The 17,413-nt window shown below is 38.3% G+C and overlaps 1 protein-coding gene across 6 annotated transcripts; it reads left to right on the forward strand.

Moving 5' to 3' along the window:
- Positions 1-10: 10 nt before the first annotated feature.
- Positions 11-9,697, forward strand: LOC138045821 (serine protease 23-like). 6 transcript variants are annotated; one of them, XM_068892618.1, is made up of 4 exons: positions 11-88; positions 4,721-4,847; positions 5,052-5,591; positions 7,186-9,697. In XM_068892618.1, exons 3-4 carry the CDS (start codon positions 5,093-5,095, stop codon positions 7,668-7,670), a joined length of 984 nt encoding a protein of 327 aa, XP_068748719.1. In that variant the 5' UTR covers positions 11-88; positions 4,721-4,847; positions 5,052-5,092; the 3' UTR covers positions 7,671-9,697. The 6 variants fall into 6 exon arrangements, with proteins under 6 accessions (XP_068748719.1, XP_068748647.1, XP_068748902.1 ...); XM_068892546.1 differs by lacking the exon at positions 11-88 and adding an exon at positions 1,034-1,633; XM_068892801.1 differs by lacking the exon at positions 11-88 and adding an exon at positions 1,034-1,298.
- The last annotated feature ends 7,716 nt before the right edge of the window (positions 9,698-17,413 follow it).

Consider the following 17,413-nt stretch of genomic DNA (forward strand, 5'->3'; position numbering starts at 1 on the left):
CTCATTAATGTCAAAGGTTCTTTCAAGTTAAGCCAAAAACAGAGTTCTTATATCTCGATGTGAATCATTACGCTGGTCTTTTTTGAAGGTGAGGATCCTCTGAGGTAAACGAGAATTTCTTTCTTTGATCGTGGGGAGATACGAGAATAGCTGGTTAAAAAGGGCTATGTCAAGGAACGTTTCATGCATTCGGCTCAAAATGGCATAGAAGCCTTGACATTCTTGCGATAAAGGAAGAATAAGTGGGATGAATATTTGCAATAATAATTCTTGTTACAGGTTTTCACTGTTAGTTCAAGGCGAAATGCGAGAACGTCTTAAAAGTAGCTTAGTCTTCAAGTTTCAATCGGCCATTTCCATCAGTCTTTTCGATGAGTAGCAAGAGAAGGCTCGAGAAGGCAGTAAATAGAAGCTAATAGACATACTGCACTGATATAGTGTCTGTAGAATTTGTCATTATTTTTGGATGTCCACTATCGAAAACAATAGGTATTTATCATTCTACAATAAACCTTATATATAGGGACCTAGCCCCATTCTTTTATAAACTGTTAGATCAAAAAGTATTCAAAATATCAGAAAGTAAGTAAAACGCTTGGTTCCTACACCATCATCCGGCTATCGGCTTTACTTTGTAACTGTCTTTACACTTTGAAACTATTTTTTTCCTTGGCTAAGTACCTCAAAAGGTTATTTTAGTCACCTCAGATTTTCACTATGGTGGTGATAAATGCTATTTTATGTTGTTTTATATTAGCAGTTATATTTGAGATTTAGTGATGATGATGATGACTTCAGTTCTTTTCAAAAAGCAGACAGAGGATAAGGAGCAGTTCTTCAAACATTTGCTATTTGCTTCGGTTAACTCCGTTTTCTTATCCTGTGCTAATCAGCACGTTCAAATTATGTCTATCAATACAGTACATCGTATAACTGCTGGTTTAAAACATGCAAATCCAGTATGTTGGCATGGGTGTCGCTCACACAAGCAATAAACATCCGAAAAGTCCAACGACATTTAAACCTTAAGTATTTATTGTGTTCCCTGTCGGACGGAGGATGAATAGTTGAAATATTCACCTTTTGTAGTGCGAAAACCGAATGCCAGAAAACGTGTAATGGTAAAAATGTTTGATTGAAAGATTGTGCTTGGAGCAATTCATCGACTTAAAAATATTGATCGTGTATTCTTCTCGGACGGACAGTCACGGCAGATGAGTATCATAACATTGAGATTAAACACAATTGTGTTGGTGTGAGAAGATTAGGGAACGTCCATTTATTTCAAAGCCCAAGAGGTAACCAGTCATGTTTACCTGAGTCGTTGTAGGTACGCTTTTTGGCAAACTGATCCTCGTTAGTTGAAGTGGATTGAAGCGTTTCATCTTATCACTCGTGTTTCGGCGCCTTTATCTGGCCTATCATACTTTCCTTCTTTGGGTAACTTAATTTCCCTTCACGTCAACCTCACGAATTACGTTTCAATGGGCGTAAAGAGACCAGAAAACTAACATTAACGGCGCATTTTTTGCAAGAAGTGACACGAATTACGGTTTCCTAACCTACCAGAGGCCAATACACAGAAACGTCTCTAGCGCAACAGACGAAAGTGGTGATTCTCGTGTAATCAATGGTAAGTACCTAGAAAGGTGTGACTCACTGCGGCGTTAAAGCTTTCACTGTAATGCTCTCCATTTCCTTTCCTTCTCAAGTCAGTCAAATTAAAATGGCTATTCTGCATTAAATATAGCAGTTAATCAGTTAGATAAAAATCTTTAGTGGTACGGGCATTTGTGCTGAATTATATTGGGACTCCTCGCGGTTTGACCGACCTTTTCAGGTACTATGTGGATGGAAAAGAGTAATGCCTCTTGTTGATGCCCTCTCGTCCTCCTGCATAAATCTCAGAAACGCAAAAAGCAAATTACAAGCCGTGAAATTACACGGCCATATAAGCTGAGCAGAATTGCTTGCTAGTAAATATTTTGTGCCAATGGAATGTTCAGAAGACGTGTTGTCTCATGTTTGGCAGCAACCTTTGAAAGCCAAGTCTAAGTAAATTTTCATCCACTTAAGACAGTCAAAAATCCTCATCATGCGTAATACGCAATGAAAACTTGTTTTTCTTTTTTCCTTTGAAAATCATTTACCGAGAAAAGGAAAGGATGAGTTTGCAATACAAGCCTAGAGTCATGTCTCATTCGATACTGGTTGCGGTTTCGTCGGGTTAATTTTGTTCATTTTACTGAAAGAGAAATTATTCACGAAGCGCAAAAGATGGGAGATGACCTGCCAAGTCAATCGCTTTTGCAATATCTTAGACTACGTCAATGCCAAAAACCAGTAAAAGACGTTAATTGCTACATAATGAGCTATTAATTATTGATATAAGCCAGATATTCATGCTTGCCAAAATGCCTTGAGTGTCTTGTTTGTCAGATTTGGTTAAACACTTGTTTCTCTGTTAAAAAGTACACGCAAATGTGCACTGTTTTGGTTAAAACTAGAAATCAAGGAGAAAAAAGTTCAGAATCTTTTCATGAAGTTATCGCCAAGAGTAGGTGATAATTGGATTAGCAGTTAGATGTATTTTACAAATTGTCTGCGTTCCTTTACTTAAGGGCAGCGAGATACAACTGGCTGACATCTTCATGTTGCTAAAACAGAATTTAAAGAAAAGATGTTTCCGCAAGCATGGTTCGCTGTTCAGGTGTTCGCATTCGGTAAACACGGTCAATCCAGTTTCTACGGAATGAAGTGATAACTCGGTCAGTTCAAATTGGTGACGAAAACGGGAATTCTAAATTAAGCGTTGAAAATGGATAATACGTTTTAAAGAGCCTAATGATAAGTCTAAGCAACGAATAGGTCGCAAAATGCCATCCATGTGCGGCTTTACCTTTTCCAAGGAGTCCACCTTTGGGTCAAACTCACTAAGGGTTGAAATCCATTGGCATCCAGAAACAGATTGAACGACATGAAAATAGTTAGTTAATGAAGATATCCTGGCACGTAATGTAAAGGTGTGACATACAACTTTCTTTTGTTTGGATCTTTTGCCTCAATCGGAGTCATTTAAATGTTTAAAAGCTAATACGGTGACTAAGTCGTCGCAACATTTTAGCCTGTCAATGCATGAGTTTTCCAAAGCGATTACTTTAAATGGGATTTTTTTCTCCCCCTTGTTAAGCTTGACTAATGAAAAGTATGGGTTGTTTTCTGTAAATCCTGGCTACACTGTACCATGTACTCTTTTAAGGTTAATACCTCTCCTCAATCCAATACTGCAGTGATGCTTTAAGCTTAGAGTCGCGAACCGGATGAAACGCATTTTTTCGAAGGGCAAGACGAAAGAACATTTGTCAAGCTTTCCGTCCAGAGATTTGCTTTGCTTGGGTGCTTCTCTGCAAACTAAATAGGAGACAGTCACTTAAAATCTTGGCGCCTCGTACAGACAGGCATCAGCGGCATATGCAGTTTTGAAGCATATACTGGAATCACGTTTTCACAACAGATAATGCAGATATTGTACTGACCGAGTTGTTTCTTTTCTTTTTTTTTTTGTTTTCTGACGGGAGACAGTTACTGTGATCCTAAAGCAATAGAATTCAAGAAAAGTTGCTGCAGTGTTCAGTTTCCAACTGTGGTCTGGGCTAAATTGCAAGTTTTCGAGGTTTTATAGCGGTGTACAATTGACAAAGGCACGAGTTTTGAAAGAAATTATGGTCAAGGTGATAGCGATGAAGATTAAGCCACTAAAAATTAAAACAATTTGGGAATTTAATTTTCATCACGAATTCCGTTATGTGCAGTTTATTAATCTCATTTACGATCAATGATGCGATAACGGAATTTAACCGAGTAGTTCAAATTTAGCAAGAAAACTGTAAATTAGTGTTCTGAGCTAATTTCTTCGTGTTGTTCCGAGACTTGAGATGTGTCGGATTGACTTGAAAACACCACGTGATGCGTTTTTGTCCCATTCCCTTATGATATGTTCATGCTATTATAACTACTGCGACATTTCTCGCTATTTTTCTTTGTGAACTTGTCAGTTCACCTGAACATCACATGTTTTGTTTCCAGGCACTTTGTTTTGGCCTGTTTAGTAGTAGCTTAAATCAGAGCCCTGAATTAGGTCAATACCCTGTTTTCGTTCGGCATTTTTGGTAACGGCAAAGAAATTATTGAAATCGTCTTTGTCCCGAAGTTAAATACACGCGTGCTTGCTTTCAGAGGCGATCTGGCTAGATTGAGTCGCGTAAACAAGTCTCGGCTTGGTTCTTGAAATTTCCCTAATGCCCCTAGGGAGGTGCCAAATTCGGTTATTTTCGTTTCTATTATTCTGTTTAAATAGGTTAAATATAGTGACTTAAATTTACAATTCCTTATCGATATTTAAAGTTGCGAGTGATGTCTCCCACGTGCCGTACCAATCGCTTTTAAAATGCCTTTCTAACAAAAGATCACTGCATATACAGCTGGAAAGATCTGTTGAACGATGTTAGGAATTCTTTTATCTCGAGAAAAAGAACTGGACGGGACGCCATTTTGAGAAAATGTTGTAGGGATGACTAAACCTTACACGGGGGTTGGAATGTAAAACACGATTGTCATAGCTTGTGCTTTATTCTGAACGATTACATCTAATTATGTGGAGTTTTGTTATGATAATTCAGTAACACTAAATAATTTTTAACCTTGTCGTTTCTTTATATAGAACAGTGGGTCAGTTCATGAGTGAAATGACAAACACTACACAGCTACTTGGTGGGTTGAAGTTCCAAAGCATTTGAAGCCTGTACTGAGTCATCTCAGTGGCTGTGGCCAAGAAAATCTCAATTTTGGTAAGTGTCAAGCACTTGATGAAATTTTAAAAATGAAATTGCGCTGGTTTAGTGACCTTATAGACTAACAATAGTCTCGAAGTGTGTATTACAATCATACACACGCCGATGGCACGTTGTTCCGTTAATGTAAATTTTCCAGTGTTTGTAATCGATGAATGAAAATTGATTGCAGTTGACTTTGTCCTCTATCGTCTCTTACAGGAAAGAAAAGTGAGAGTTCTATTATTATCCTGATCCGTGCTATGATGCAACCGTCACATTTTCCGCTGATATTCTTGCTTCTTGTGTTACCAAAGACGACCTCTGGATCATCGAACAACGGGCTATATAATCGCAAGAATTTTGGAAAATCGTTGAAATCGTTTCCCGCATTGATTCTTGGAGACAGCGAGGATAGTACAGTTTACCTCAACATTGATAGTGACTCAAATGACGATCTCGTCAAAAAAATCCTTCAGATGAATTTTAGTGTCGCTGATGACCACTCTCGGTCATATGAAAGGTTGTCCCTTAGGCAAGAGGATACATGGAATGCAAGAATAAGAAGGAATATTTTTGGAAAGGACAACAGAGTGAACATGCGTACGTCGCGCGAGGCGCAGATGTATCCATTTTCAACGGCCGTGATGCTTTCTTCCGGTTGTACAGGTACACTCATAGGATCCCAGCACGTACTGACAGCTGCCCATTGCATCCACAGTGGGAAAAGACTTCTAAAGAATGCTAAACAACTAAGAGTTGGTAAGCATTACCTCTTTCCACAACGATTTTCAGTTCTTGTAGATGTTAAAATTAAATATTTTGTGAATTAAGTGGTTTCGATAACATTGACGTCATTTTACCTTTTGCTCGGATAAAATCAAATTCAATAGCAGGGTTTTTTCCTGGTTTTACCGGAATGGTAAAAACTATTTTGTTTGAGTAATCATTTGACTCGCAATGGCAATCTTTAATCGGTTACATATTCCAAAACCTTGATGGTTTTGATCATTCCATAGCCACAAATAGTTATCTCCTTCGTCACAATGATCTCAAGTAACTCGAGGAGCGATGAGTACATTAAACTATGATCATCAAATCACAGAACTCCGAAAAACATGCTTATTTGGCTCAGTGATGTCTGTTTGTATTTTCGGTGTAAACGAGTACATCTAATGCCAAAGATTGTTAAAATTGCTGTGCCGCAAATGCTCAACCACCTGTGCACACGGACTACGAGTCATCAGACAGAAATTAGGAATGGGCACCAGACAATATTTTTGATAAGCACTACAAACCAATAGAAATTCTTTGCCTAATATTTGTGTTCTTGATGTCCATTTAATTTTTGCTGATTTTCTTTGTCTTTGTCTTTTTTTGCGTTTTCTTTACTCAGGCTTTGTTAAGTGTCTCCCTTTGGCTATCTAAATATGTGAGCACGGACAAAAGTTTAAAGCTCAAAAGCTCAGAAACATTCAAACAATGTAATACGTTTCTTGAAGAGCGACCTTGCGTGAAAAAAACAAAATTAGATCAAATTTATAAAATGACACACATTCTCAAGCCACTTTGGAATTGTTGCTTGCCACTGAACCAAATATTTGAAAATAACCGTTATCGTTTCGCAGAAGAGTAATGCCTATTTATTTGAATCTTTTGTTATGTAAGAATGCCGGATGCCCATATCGAAATCTGTTTTGATTTCGACTGCACTTGTTCATGACAAAGTAGCCTATGTTATGAAATGTATTCATATAAGTTAAAGGGAATCAGTGTTATGGGAGTTTGTAAAACTTCGCTCACTTTAAACTTTTATATACTAAGGATTAGGTAATATTGGAAGATCTGTTATCACTGAAATCAAATGAGTCAAGAACAAACTGCATGATGAGCCGATAAACATCAGAACGGATTTTAAATAGCGAGCTCCAGCAAGGAAACTTTAAAACGAGTTCAAATTCGACCGACCATCTCCTTCTCAGTTGTCTGCTGCTAAAACCTGCATGAATAGTTTCTCTACATTACCATTATCAGTTCTTGCGACTTAGTGCCATCAATCGAAAACCGCCGATCAGGGATTTGCAATGTGCAACTAAAAATAACTCAATACAGCCCCTTCACATTGTTTTTCCCCCACAAACCATTGTCGCTTATTTTTCCTTGCGTAACACTGTCGTATTTTTTCAAACCAGGGGCAAGGTTAGCGAAAATAAACGTGCCGTGAATTTTTGTTTAATGCATTAACATGCTTTCAAGTCCTATACACCGCATATTTACCCCTGTTAGTTGACTTTGTTTGCAGTTAGAAAAAATCATTTCTTATTTTTAACTGAGTTCGCTACTTTTAACTAAACAGGTTTGCTTCAACGATCAGGCAAATTCCACTGGATCCGCGTGCAAAAAAGGTTTATTCCCAAGGAATGGAAAAAACCATCTTCCTCAAAAGCTGCGAAACTGAGATACGACTTTGCAGTATTAAAGCTCAGGCGCTCCCATAATAGGCAGCACATGTCCATTCAGACAAGCAGTCTCCTGCCTGGTTCAAAAATTCAGTTTACTGGCTTCCATGCCGACAAATGGTACAATACTTTATGGTACACGTACTGTCGTGTATATACTACATCAGAAGACATGATTTTCAATTTCTGCGATGGAGTGAAGGGCGTCTCGGGATCTGGAGTTTACGTCGATACTCCTCGCGGTGATGAAAATGCAGTTGTTGGAGTGGTCTCAGCAGTGGCTAAGGGCAGAGTGAAAGGCAAAGCAATCAAGTTTAATGTGGTAAATTCCTTCACCCAATCAAAGGTGAAACAAATTTCAAAATGGATTTCCAGGCGCTAAGTAACCGGGCGAACCTTTTACAGCCTTTTTATTGATGATTTTCAGAGACGCACTTCTCAGTCCTTTCAGGATTAGCATGCGTGACAATGAATAATCAATGAAGCCAGTGAATAATTTTGCCGAACTTCCATGGCTGCACTTCACTTGCTTTTCTTTCTTCTAGAAATTATAAGAAAAAGACGAAAAAAAAAAAAGAGAACATGTTGTTCTGTCGTAATATCGTACCAATACGGTACAGAGGTAATCAGCTTCCAAGGAATAGGAAACGTTTCTGGATCACATTGCGGCCTCTTGGAACAACGCTACTACAAAGTAGGGGACATTCCGAGGGAATGTTGGGGCTAGAGAGAACATTTCGCGGGATTTTATCGAGGCCTTCGCATAAATATCTTCCTAAAACGGGTTGTTGTTTTTCACCAAAATATGTCAATCATTTCAGGTTACTGCGTTAGCAATACTTGTAAAAACAGCTGCCACTTACTTACTTTGTATATATTAGATTAACAAGAGGCTCTAAGTAGCCTATACTCATGCGCTGCAAGGTTATTTGTACTTTTGTGTACTTTTGTTGACAGTTTAATAATAATAATAATAATAATAATAATAATGATAATAATAATAATAATAATAATGATAATAACTTTATTGGACACTACAACAAAAAGGTATATAGGTGTTACAAGAATCTATTTGAGAGAAGTTGCCCTTTATCGTGTGAGTTCATTGACCTATACTTTTCATCTTTATTTGAAAGTCTGTTTTTTTTTATGGGTCCATAGACCTGTACTTTTCAAAACAATTTGAAGGAATTAGTTCTTTTTTTTTCTCTGGGTCCATTGGGCTGTAAATTTCTCTCTTCTTTCTTCCAGTTTGCTGCAATTTCTGAAGTAGATTTATGCTTCCTTATTATTTGTTTCCTTTCTATATTTGATAATTCACATAAACATCTAAGAAATGCAACCTCATAGTTTGTTTCAAAACAATTAAATTTACTTTGTATAATAGAACAAAAGAGATCAATAACAGAATTTACATTTGAAAATACTTTTGTTACATTTTTTGGTTCAGAATCATTGTATACAAAAACGTGGTAACTCATCTTTTGCTTTGTATACCACTGGAAAACACAACTAATGCAGTAGCTAGAAATTCATATCAAAAAGCCTGTGCTGCTTTCCTTATCATCCAAAATGACAGTTTTAAGCTGTTGTTTACTGGGAACCACATTACAAGATAAATTTCCCTGACATCTTGCTCTATGAATAACTTTTACATGGCCAGCGGCCTACGTCTAATTTCTTTAGAAAATCAGAAATAAAAACATATTTTGCTGGAGTAACATTTCTGATAAATTGCTCTTCCATTCTCAATGATACTATCAACTGTTTGAGAGGTGCAATAGTTACAAGACTTTTGAGGTGGAAAAACAAATAGAATAAAATGACACAGCAGAACATTCTTTCCATGAACAAAGATAAACATCATTTAAGTGCTCCTAGGGTCTAAAATTTTGGTTTTGAACATATAATGAATGAACACTGCTTCCACTGTTGCTTTACATTTTAATAATGTTAACACATCTTAATCTCATAAGTAACTGATGTTTGTGCACACTATTCTGAAAATGTTGTACCAAATTCATTAATGAATCTATTTCAATTGAAGTACATGTTGCAAATGGGTTCCATACCTAATAAATCTCTGCCATGAGAGTAAAAAATTTTACACCTCCCATTAGGCAGACAGTATATTGCTACTGTGTAAAGTTCAAGTGTTAAATATATGCATGATAATTATCCATGAGCAAAGAATCAAAGGCAGCTAACTTAGATATAACATAAGGAAAGTCTGAAATTATAGAAAGTGCACTATTTAGCAAACCACTATAACTACCACTGTATGCCAACTGATGATTAATGTAGCTTAAGTTATAACCATAACAGGCAAATCTGTCAAAAATAGGAGTCCCTGTTTGCATGATTGTGACAAAGCTGAATAAATATTATTCCCAATGTTTATAATTTGAACCAAGTCAGCTGAAGAGGTTATTGGATTCCTGAAATTTTAAACAAGTGCCGACAGAGACATTGCCACTCGTTGTGTGCCTGCATTTGCCGTACCAAATACTTCAACATTACCTTGACTGTATGGTGCGGCAATAGTTTTAGTTGGATCAACAATTCCTGGACCTGGGTTGTTTGTACGTCATTTGCGAACTCGAATTAACTCAGGAATGTAAAAGCGATACAAATAGATCTTTGTAAAGCCACAGATGATAATTTGTTACATTTCATAAATGTGAACCAAACTTTTCAATACTGGCAAATAAATGGCCTCTAAGTAAAACAAAAGTAAGACAGAAAACCAGAAATTCCCCTTGAAGCATCCTCTAAATTCCTTTGCCACCAAATAAACAGAATGCATGTCAACGACTAGTCTGTATTGTTGAAAGAATTCCCCATTTTAACTTCGTCGCATGCCCATACTGACAATAACAGTAGTTCTAAGAACAGTTCAGATTGCTAAAAGTCGGATCAGTTTTTCTCAGGTATTCTCAGTTTCGCTCAAAGCTGCTCTAAGGTTCTCAAAGATCACTAGGAGCTGAGATGACCAGCACGTTGATGGAGATCAGTTTGGATGACCTTTATGTCGATCCCCGCTCTCGTGCAAAGTGTTTATTTGTAAAACAAATTAGAAAAAATATATATAATTTTGTCTTTATGTCAACAACTTACCTTTGGCTCCACAATCGAAAAAGATTTATTCGAACAGCCCGATCCGTACGACCCGGGCCGTAGGACCGCGACTACAATCACGAAGTTTGAACAGTCAAGATGCGATGACTCGGGCGCTACCATGCACATCCAAGACAAATTGACACATCTTAAGGGCTAAACTTTCAAAAGTCCTTCGTCTAGTGTAGATTCACGTCCGAAAAATCACGCTTCGCTCGCCAAAAACATTTTCTCGAGGGATTCTCGTGAGGTGGAATTGTGGCAAGTCTACTTAAGGGCTTGAAACATGTGAGGGATGGTTGATTTCTTCAAACACGCACTGTTTATTTTGTCATGCAAAATGGACTGATATTCCAAGCATACATACATTTTAAGACTCTAATACTTCTTTTCAAGTCTTTCTATTAATTTTTTCTGACTCAACAATACATTTTTCAGCAGCTATTAATTGTTTTGAATAATCTCCTACCCCCCGCCCCACGTACCACTGTATGCCAACTGATGATTAATGTAGCTTAAGTTATAACCATAACAGGCAAATCTGTCAAAAATAGGAGTCCCTGTTTGCATGATTGTGGCAAAGCTGAATAAATATTATTCCCAATGTTTATAATTTGAACCAAGTCAGCTGAAGAGGTTTTGAATAATCCCCTACCCCCCGCCCCACGTAAAGTTACAGTCTGTAAATGTATGCAAGCATAAATTTGCATACACTAATGTCACACGGAAAACAAGAAACGGAGGGCATTTTATACCTCATGCGCTTACTGCGCATGCGTAATTACGGGATTTAAAGCGGCGTTGCAAGAGGTTATTCCGTTTAAATGCTAACAGGGGCCATTGTCCTAAGAGAATATTTTGCATTACCTGATAAACGATATCTTTCAGAAGACGACCGTTCAACTATCTTTCATTTGAAGTCGATTAGCAAATGTTCATGTTTATGGTACATGGGACGTATTCATTTAGAATCTTGACGAAGTCGAGATTTGCAGATCCGCGCCGTCATTGCAAATGACCTATGTCTACCACGGTAGTTGTGAAGTGTTACCTCATGTCTATTACTTAAGTGCCGCGCACTGATCTAAATAAAGACGGCACTCAATTTGTTTTCAGTGGTTGTAATAAATTCCTCTACTGAGCATCAGATCAGTCGTTCAGGCTTGAGGCATTTTTAGCGTTATTTGATTGGAAGCTAAAAACCGAAACAAGGAAGTTACACAATTTTCACTGCGCGGTGAACCCGAAGAAAACAACTCTTGAAAGTAAATGAAAATAAAAAGGGGTCTGGTTTGTATGAAGCTAGAATAAGAACATTTTAATACTAAGACGACAGAGACGGCTAGACTTCTTCGTGACCCCTACAGTGATGTGGAATTCAAACCCGTTGCTGTCGAATTTTATAAAAAAGACACCTGAGCGTAAGACCTTAGCTTCTTTACGATTCAAAAAGTAATTACTGTTATTGTTATTTTTTTAAATCTGCAAGTCAAAAAAAGGCAGTTTTTATTTTCCATTTCTGTTAAAGATTAGCAGTTGACAAAAGAGGACGAGCTAAGAGACCGGATTCCCATGCCCCACATAGTTTTATAAAATGAAAAAAACAAAAAAAGTGAATGACACCAACCTTGGTGTGGCCAACACATCACACATGCGCACAACCATTTCACCTAGTCAATTAGCAGCCATGGACAGCTGTTTCGGCCTATTTTAATTTTTTTTTGAAAGATAACCTTTATTTTCAATAAAAACATAATCAAAAGAACCGGAAGCACAGAAAGACCGATTGAAACCAAAAGCTGGAGTAAGCAGCTAGCCGCCAAAGCGCGGGGCCCTCACGGTAGAGTCTGAACAGCGCAAATTCCCTAAGGAGAGCCCCTGATAGCGCATCGCTCAGAATGCTATGACATATCCGGGACTTTAAGAAGCGCCCGCGCGAAAACTGAAATCAACTAATGAGATCAGACCAGCAAACAAAAGAGAAATTGCCAAAATGCAGCTACTACCGCTCACGTTCGGCGTTTTTTTTCGGCTGTCTTTTGGCGCTTAACAAAAGTTAGCATGAGCTTTTGTAGATGAGACCATTTTCCGTCTTCTCACTTGTTGTGGAACCACTTGGAAATTTTATTTTGAAATGGTCTATTTTCGAGGGAATATTCATAGCTATATTTTTCCGTGAAATGCCGCTCTTACAAAAAAGTTAGCATATGGCTTTCTTTCCTTGTCGTTTAAAGAAGTTCCCCTGCAATTTTCAGAGGAAAAGAGTGATCCGAAGTACTTGAAAAATTAAACTTTATATCTATCCTCCTTACTCTTCGGCCTGGCCTTCTGACTGCTTGGTCACTTGTATAACAAAAGAATCAGCGGTCTTTGAATTTCCCGCGAGGACGATAATATATTCAAACTCCTCTGATAAAAACAATAGCACTTCCGCCATGTCAATTTTCTTTGTTAGAAGCGCAATCACATATAACAGAAAACCAAAATCTGTAACATTTACAACATGTTGCGAAGATTGAAGGTAACTCAAATTAGTTTTTCGAAGAAGACGATAAGATCTTCATTCAAATGTTCGGCTGGTTCTCGCTTAACGTATAAATGCCGTCTCGAATAGGTTGCGGGGCGTAATTAGCCGCCATTGCCGAATATTCTAGAATCGCTCTAACAGAAGCGCAGTATCTCCAGCTCACGAAATGCAGCGCGTTGATCGGGAGCTCTCTTTAGAGCTCGAAGAATCCCCGGTCAACCCTGCATTTTTTCATATGCTTATCCCGTCACTTAATAGTTGCAATCAATACTTTTATTTGCAAATCAACGGGAGCTACTTGTCTACTGCTCTTTAACGCTCTACAAGAGAACTTGTCACCGCTTGGTTATATTCTGAGCTCTAGTTTAATGGTCTGACAACCTTTGCAAACAGTGAGTTCAGTGACTTAACACAGGTGTAGATTTAGAAATGTGTTCATATGCATTGCTAGAACAAGAAAAAGTGAATTTACGACATTACATAAAATAATCGCAGAGAACTCAAATGAGAAAAATCTGTACGGCCGATTTGCGTGGATGTAAAACTCTCGCTGTCAACGAGATAATATTTAGCGGTTTTCCTTCAGAATGAATTCGACTTGGTTTTAGAGAGCTTTCATCTTGGCTAAACTTTTCACTCTCTTTGGCGCGCGTCTCTGTTCACACTTGATAAACCGCTTTGAATAGCCCTTATTCACGATAGCCGCCATGTTGGTTTTCAAATTGTTATGGAAATTGGCCATGCGTTATGCTGGGGGGCAAACATTGGAATAAAGGCAAATTGCGGAAATCGGCTCGTCGAAATATTGAATTAACATTGCTAAAAGTACATTTTAGAATTTAGGATTAAGTACCTTTTATAATAATTTTATTTTTTTTGATTGCCTCCGACATTTTGACTTTCTACTTTGTTATCTGCTCATTTTTCACTAAAAAAACATCGAAGTAACTTGTGTAAGCATTCTATTTTACTACTTAGGTGATAAACATTTAATTAACGTGAAACAAATCGTCTGTGTGGCTAAGATGTTCGTGATAATCTCTCGAACTTGTGTTGTTTGCCCCCTCAGAAATGTGTAGCTAATTTGCGGGCTATCGTGAATGAGGTCTATTGGTCGAGCGGCCTAATGAGCCACTATTGCTTACTTTAACGCACCCTACATTTCAGATCACCCCAGAAATCGTTTGATTGACAGAAGGTAAATTCTGCAACGGGACCAAGGTATTGCCACAGCTAAATCTTTTGGCCTTTCCCAGGTGACCTCTTCTGGAAATGCAAATTAATGTGCCGCCTTTCACAAAATTTCGCATCGCAAGTTAAGTACATGTCGCAGAAAACAATAGCATTCTGCGCGATGGGACACCACGAACAGCGCACGGACAACAGGTTACAAGGATTTAAATGTACAACTAGATTATAACGCGGGGAAGTCCATTTTCCACGGCACAAAACCAAAGATCGCGAAAGCGAGATCATTACTGGTTTGCCATATTGTATTCCAGTCTTTGTGCGTAGGTTTCAGAGGGTAGTAGAAATGCGCAGATTTATCTGGTGGACACAGTAGAATATTGATTTACCTGCAATGGCGTCGAAATCATTGTAACGCGAATGGCGTTTTGGTGGATCTTTGGACAAAAGATACCCTTATGGAGCTCAAAAATGGAACGTCAATGGGATAAACAAGATAGGTGGTGAAAAATAAATATCTGGAATCTTGAAAGCGAAAGAGTAATGGTCTTCGACAACAATTGCATCTTTTGCTATCGGATGAAGTGAGCTGTATTTCTAATATTTTACTAAATTTGATGTTATGTGCATCACTGAAACCAAATGGAAAATTCACTGGTAACTTTTTCTGAATGGATATCATGGGTTTAACAAACGCAGAGCCTTGATTAAGGAATCGAACACCTTGAGTGGATCTGTGATCTATTGTTTATTTTTATTCAACTCTGCGCAGTCTTTAGGCAGGGCTCGAAATAATTTCCGGAGAGTCTCCGGACACGATGACCGGCCAAATTCATTTTAGCTCGGTCACGTACCGTTTCTGGCCTGTCAAATTATATAAAACAAATAACTCTTAAAACAGGGGCCCATGAACCAAAACTGGCGTTATATATTTCCAAAAAAGTTGTTGCTTAGAGCTTATAGCACTTTAAAGCACTCATTGTCAACAACGGTTCTTGTTGCATTTCACCCAGGATTTCAGATCAAAGTTCCGCAAATGACAATACACAGCGACAAGAGAAAATGAGGGGACAGAGAAGGAGGCTCCCAGTCCAGCCCTTGGGATATGTCATGTCCACGAAAGTTATTTTTAGACGAGCGGAAGTCTTCCGAGACGTCCGCATGCAGGCCAACCTCGGTCCGATGTTTGAAAGAAAATATATATTTATCAGCCTTCCACGTGCGCCATCATTTTCTCTTTTCACTAAGAACCTGAGAGGGAGGCAAGACTGCATACGGACGTCTCAGAAGACAGACTTCCGCTAGAACAAAGACTTCCACTCGTCTAAAAATAACTTTCGTGGACATAACATATCCCGGCCAACGCCTTGAGCCTCCCTCTCTGTCCCCTCATTTTCTCTTGACAGCGATTTGCTACAACTGAAACAACTGAACATGCAGCATGGAAATTTTAATTTATTTCATTTTCAAAATGATCAAATGTGACTGGTCAACATGACCGGCAAGACGAAAGGTTGACCGGTCAACTTCAAAATCAGATCGGACATTTTCCGTTGACCGGCCGTTATTTCGAGCCCTGTTCAGGTGAAAAAAAAACAATTGGAAATTTGACTAATTGTCGTTAGTCAAGAATTATTTGGAAGAAAGCTTTCTGTTCATTTTTTGCTTCATTATTCAAGGAAAGGGCTTTTCAGTTTAGCAAGCAAGCAAGCAAGCAAGCAAGCAAGCAGGCAAGCAGGCAAGTAGGCAAGTAGGCAGGCAGGCAGGTAGGCAATGAGGCAGGCAGGCAAGCAAGTAAGTAAGTAAGTCAGTCAGTCAGTCAGTCAGTCAGTCAGTCAGTCAGTCAGTCAGTCAGTCAGTAAGTAAGTAAGTAAGTAAGTCAGTAAGTCAGTAAGGCAGTCAGTCAGTCAGTCAGTCAGTCAGTATGTAAGTCAGTGAGTGACTGAGATTGTCAGTTTCATGTTAAACTTGGATGTCAGTTTTTCATGCGTCCGTCCTGTTATTGATTATGAATTTCGTCACAACTTTGTCAAAGTAGCTGTGGATCCAGGAGGCGAAGGCGATCAATAACAGGACAGACGCATAAAAAACTGACATCAATTCGTTTTTTACAATAACAAAAAGGCAGAGGGGTCAAAATAAGTCAAAATACGAGAAGAACGCGAAACAAAAATGATCACGTGATAACATATTTTGCCGCTCTGCGGTTTCGAAAAAACTGATCTCGTGACGCTATTTTCTGTTGCTCTCCCGAAAGAGAAAAACGTGAATCGATGTTGACGGCGATTAACAACTCCATTTTTCCGACCAGCCGGTCTTAAAAAAAAAAAAAATCCCTAGAAAATTAACGTTTCTTCCGTTTCTTTCCAAATTTGGCAGAACGGATGTTTACGATATTAGCCAATCACTGGCCATTTTTTATTAGACTCGGTTGAGATGACATCATAACGTGATGTTCCGAAAATCGCCATCGAGCGAGCAGAAATGGCCCGCACCTTAGGGAATAAAATGCAGGGAATTGTAGTTGGAATTACGGAAAAAATTACATAGAGAGCTTCTTTAGAGCCTAGCGAAGATACCTGGATAGTTTTTATGGCAATAGTAAAGGATTTTCGTGTCAAAATGAGGTTAGCGTCTTTCTATTGTGTTTACTCAATTAAATATTCCATGCGGTCTCGTGGAGCGTGGACCGTAAACTTGATTTCCACTCTCAAAACTACCTCCCGAACCTATTTTTCGCGTAGAATAAGCTTTTAGAATGATGTTCTTGTCTTCTGTGGTGATACTTGACGATTCGGGAACAATTTGTGAACAAATATTTATAACGCGTCACACACGCAACTTGATCGCTCAAACTTGCCCGATTATGCATAAATTCACTTGGCCTTTTCACATGCCATTGGAAAAAACTCGTAAAATATTCGCGGACCGGTCGATTTCTCTGAAATTTGAAAGGATTATTGCTAACGAATAGAGAAAGATTTTTCACGATCCGATAACTAAAATTTCATGTGTTAAGCATGAGATTCGAAGAAGAGATAAATGCGACTAAATTTGTTTCGTGGGTTGCTATTTTCGTGTTTTGATTGTTATGCAAATTTTGGCAGAGAATGTTAGATTATGAAAAAGATATCAACAGATAGATGGTTAAAAAATCTTTATTTTGAGTGGTTATTTGCACATAAAAGATGCAACGCTTAGGGAGAAATAGTATTTTATGTGAATAGTTTGGAAAAAAATTTTTCGCGGGAATCGGCACGCAGAAAAAAAAAATGTTATCACGTGATCAGAAG

Source organism: Montipora capricornis, chromosome 1 (genome assembly GCF_036669925.1).
Source record: "Montipora capricornis isolate CH-2021 chromosome 1, ASM3666992v2, whole genome shotgun sequence".
NCBI classification, from domain to species: Eukaryota; Metazoa; Cnidaria; class Anthozoa; order Scleractinia; family Acroporidae; genus Montipora; species Montipora capricornis.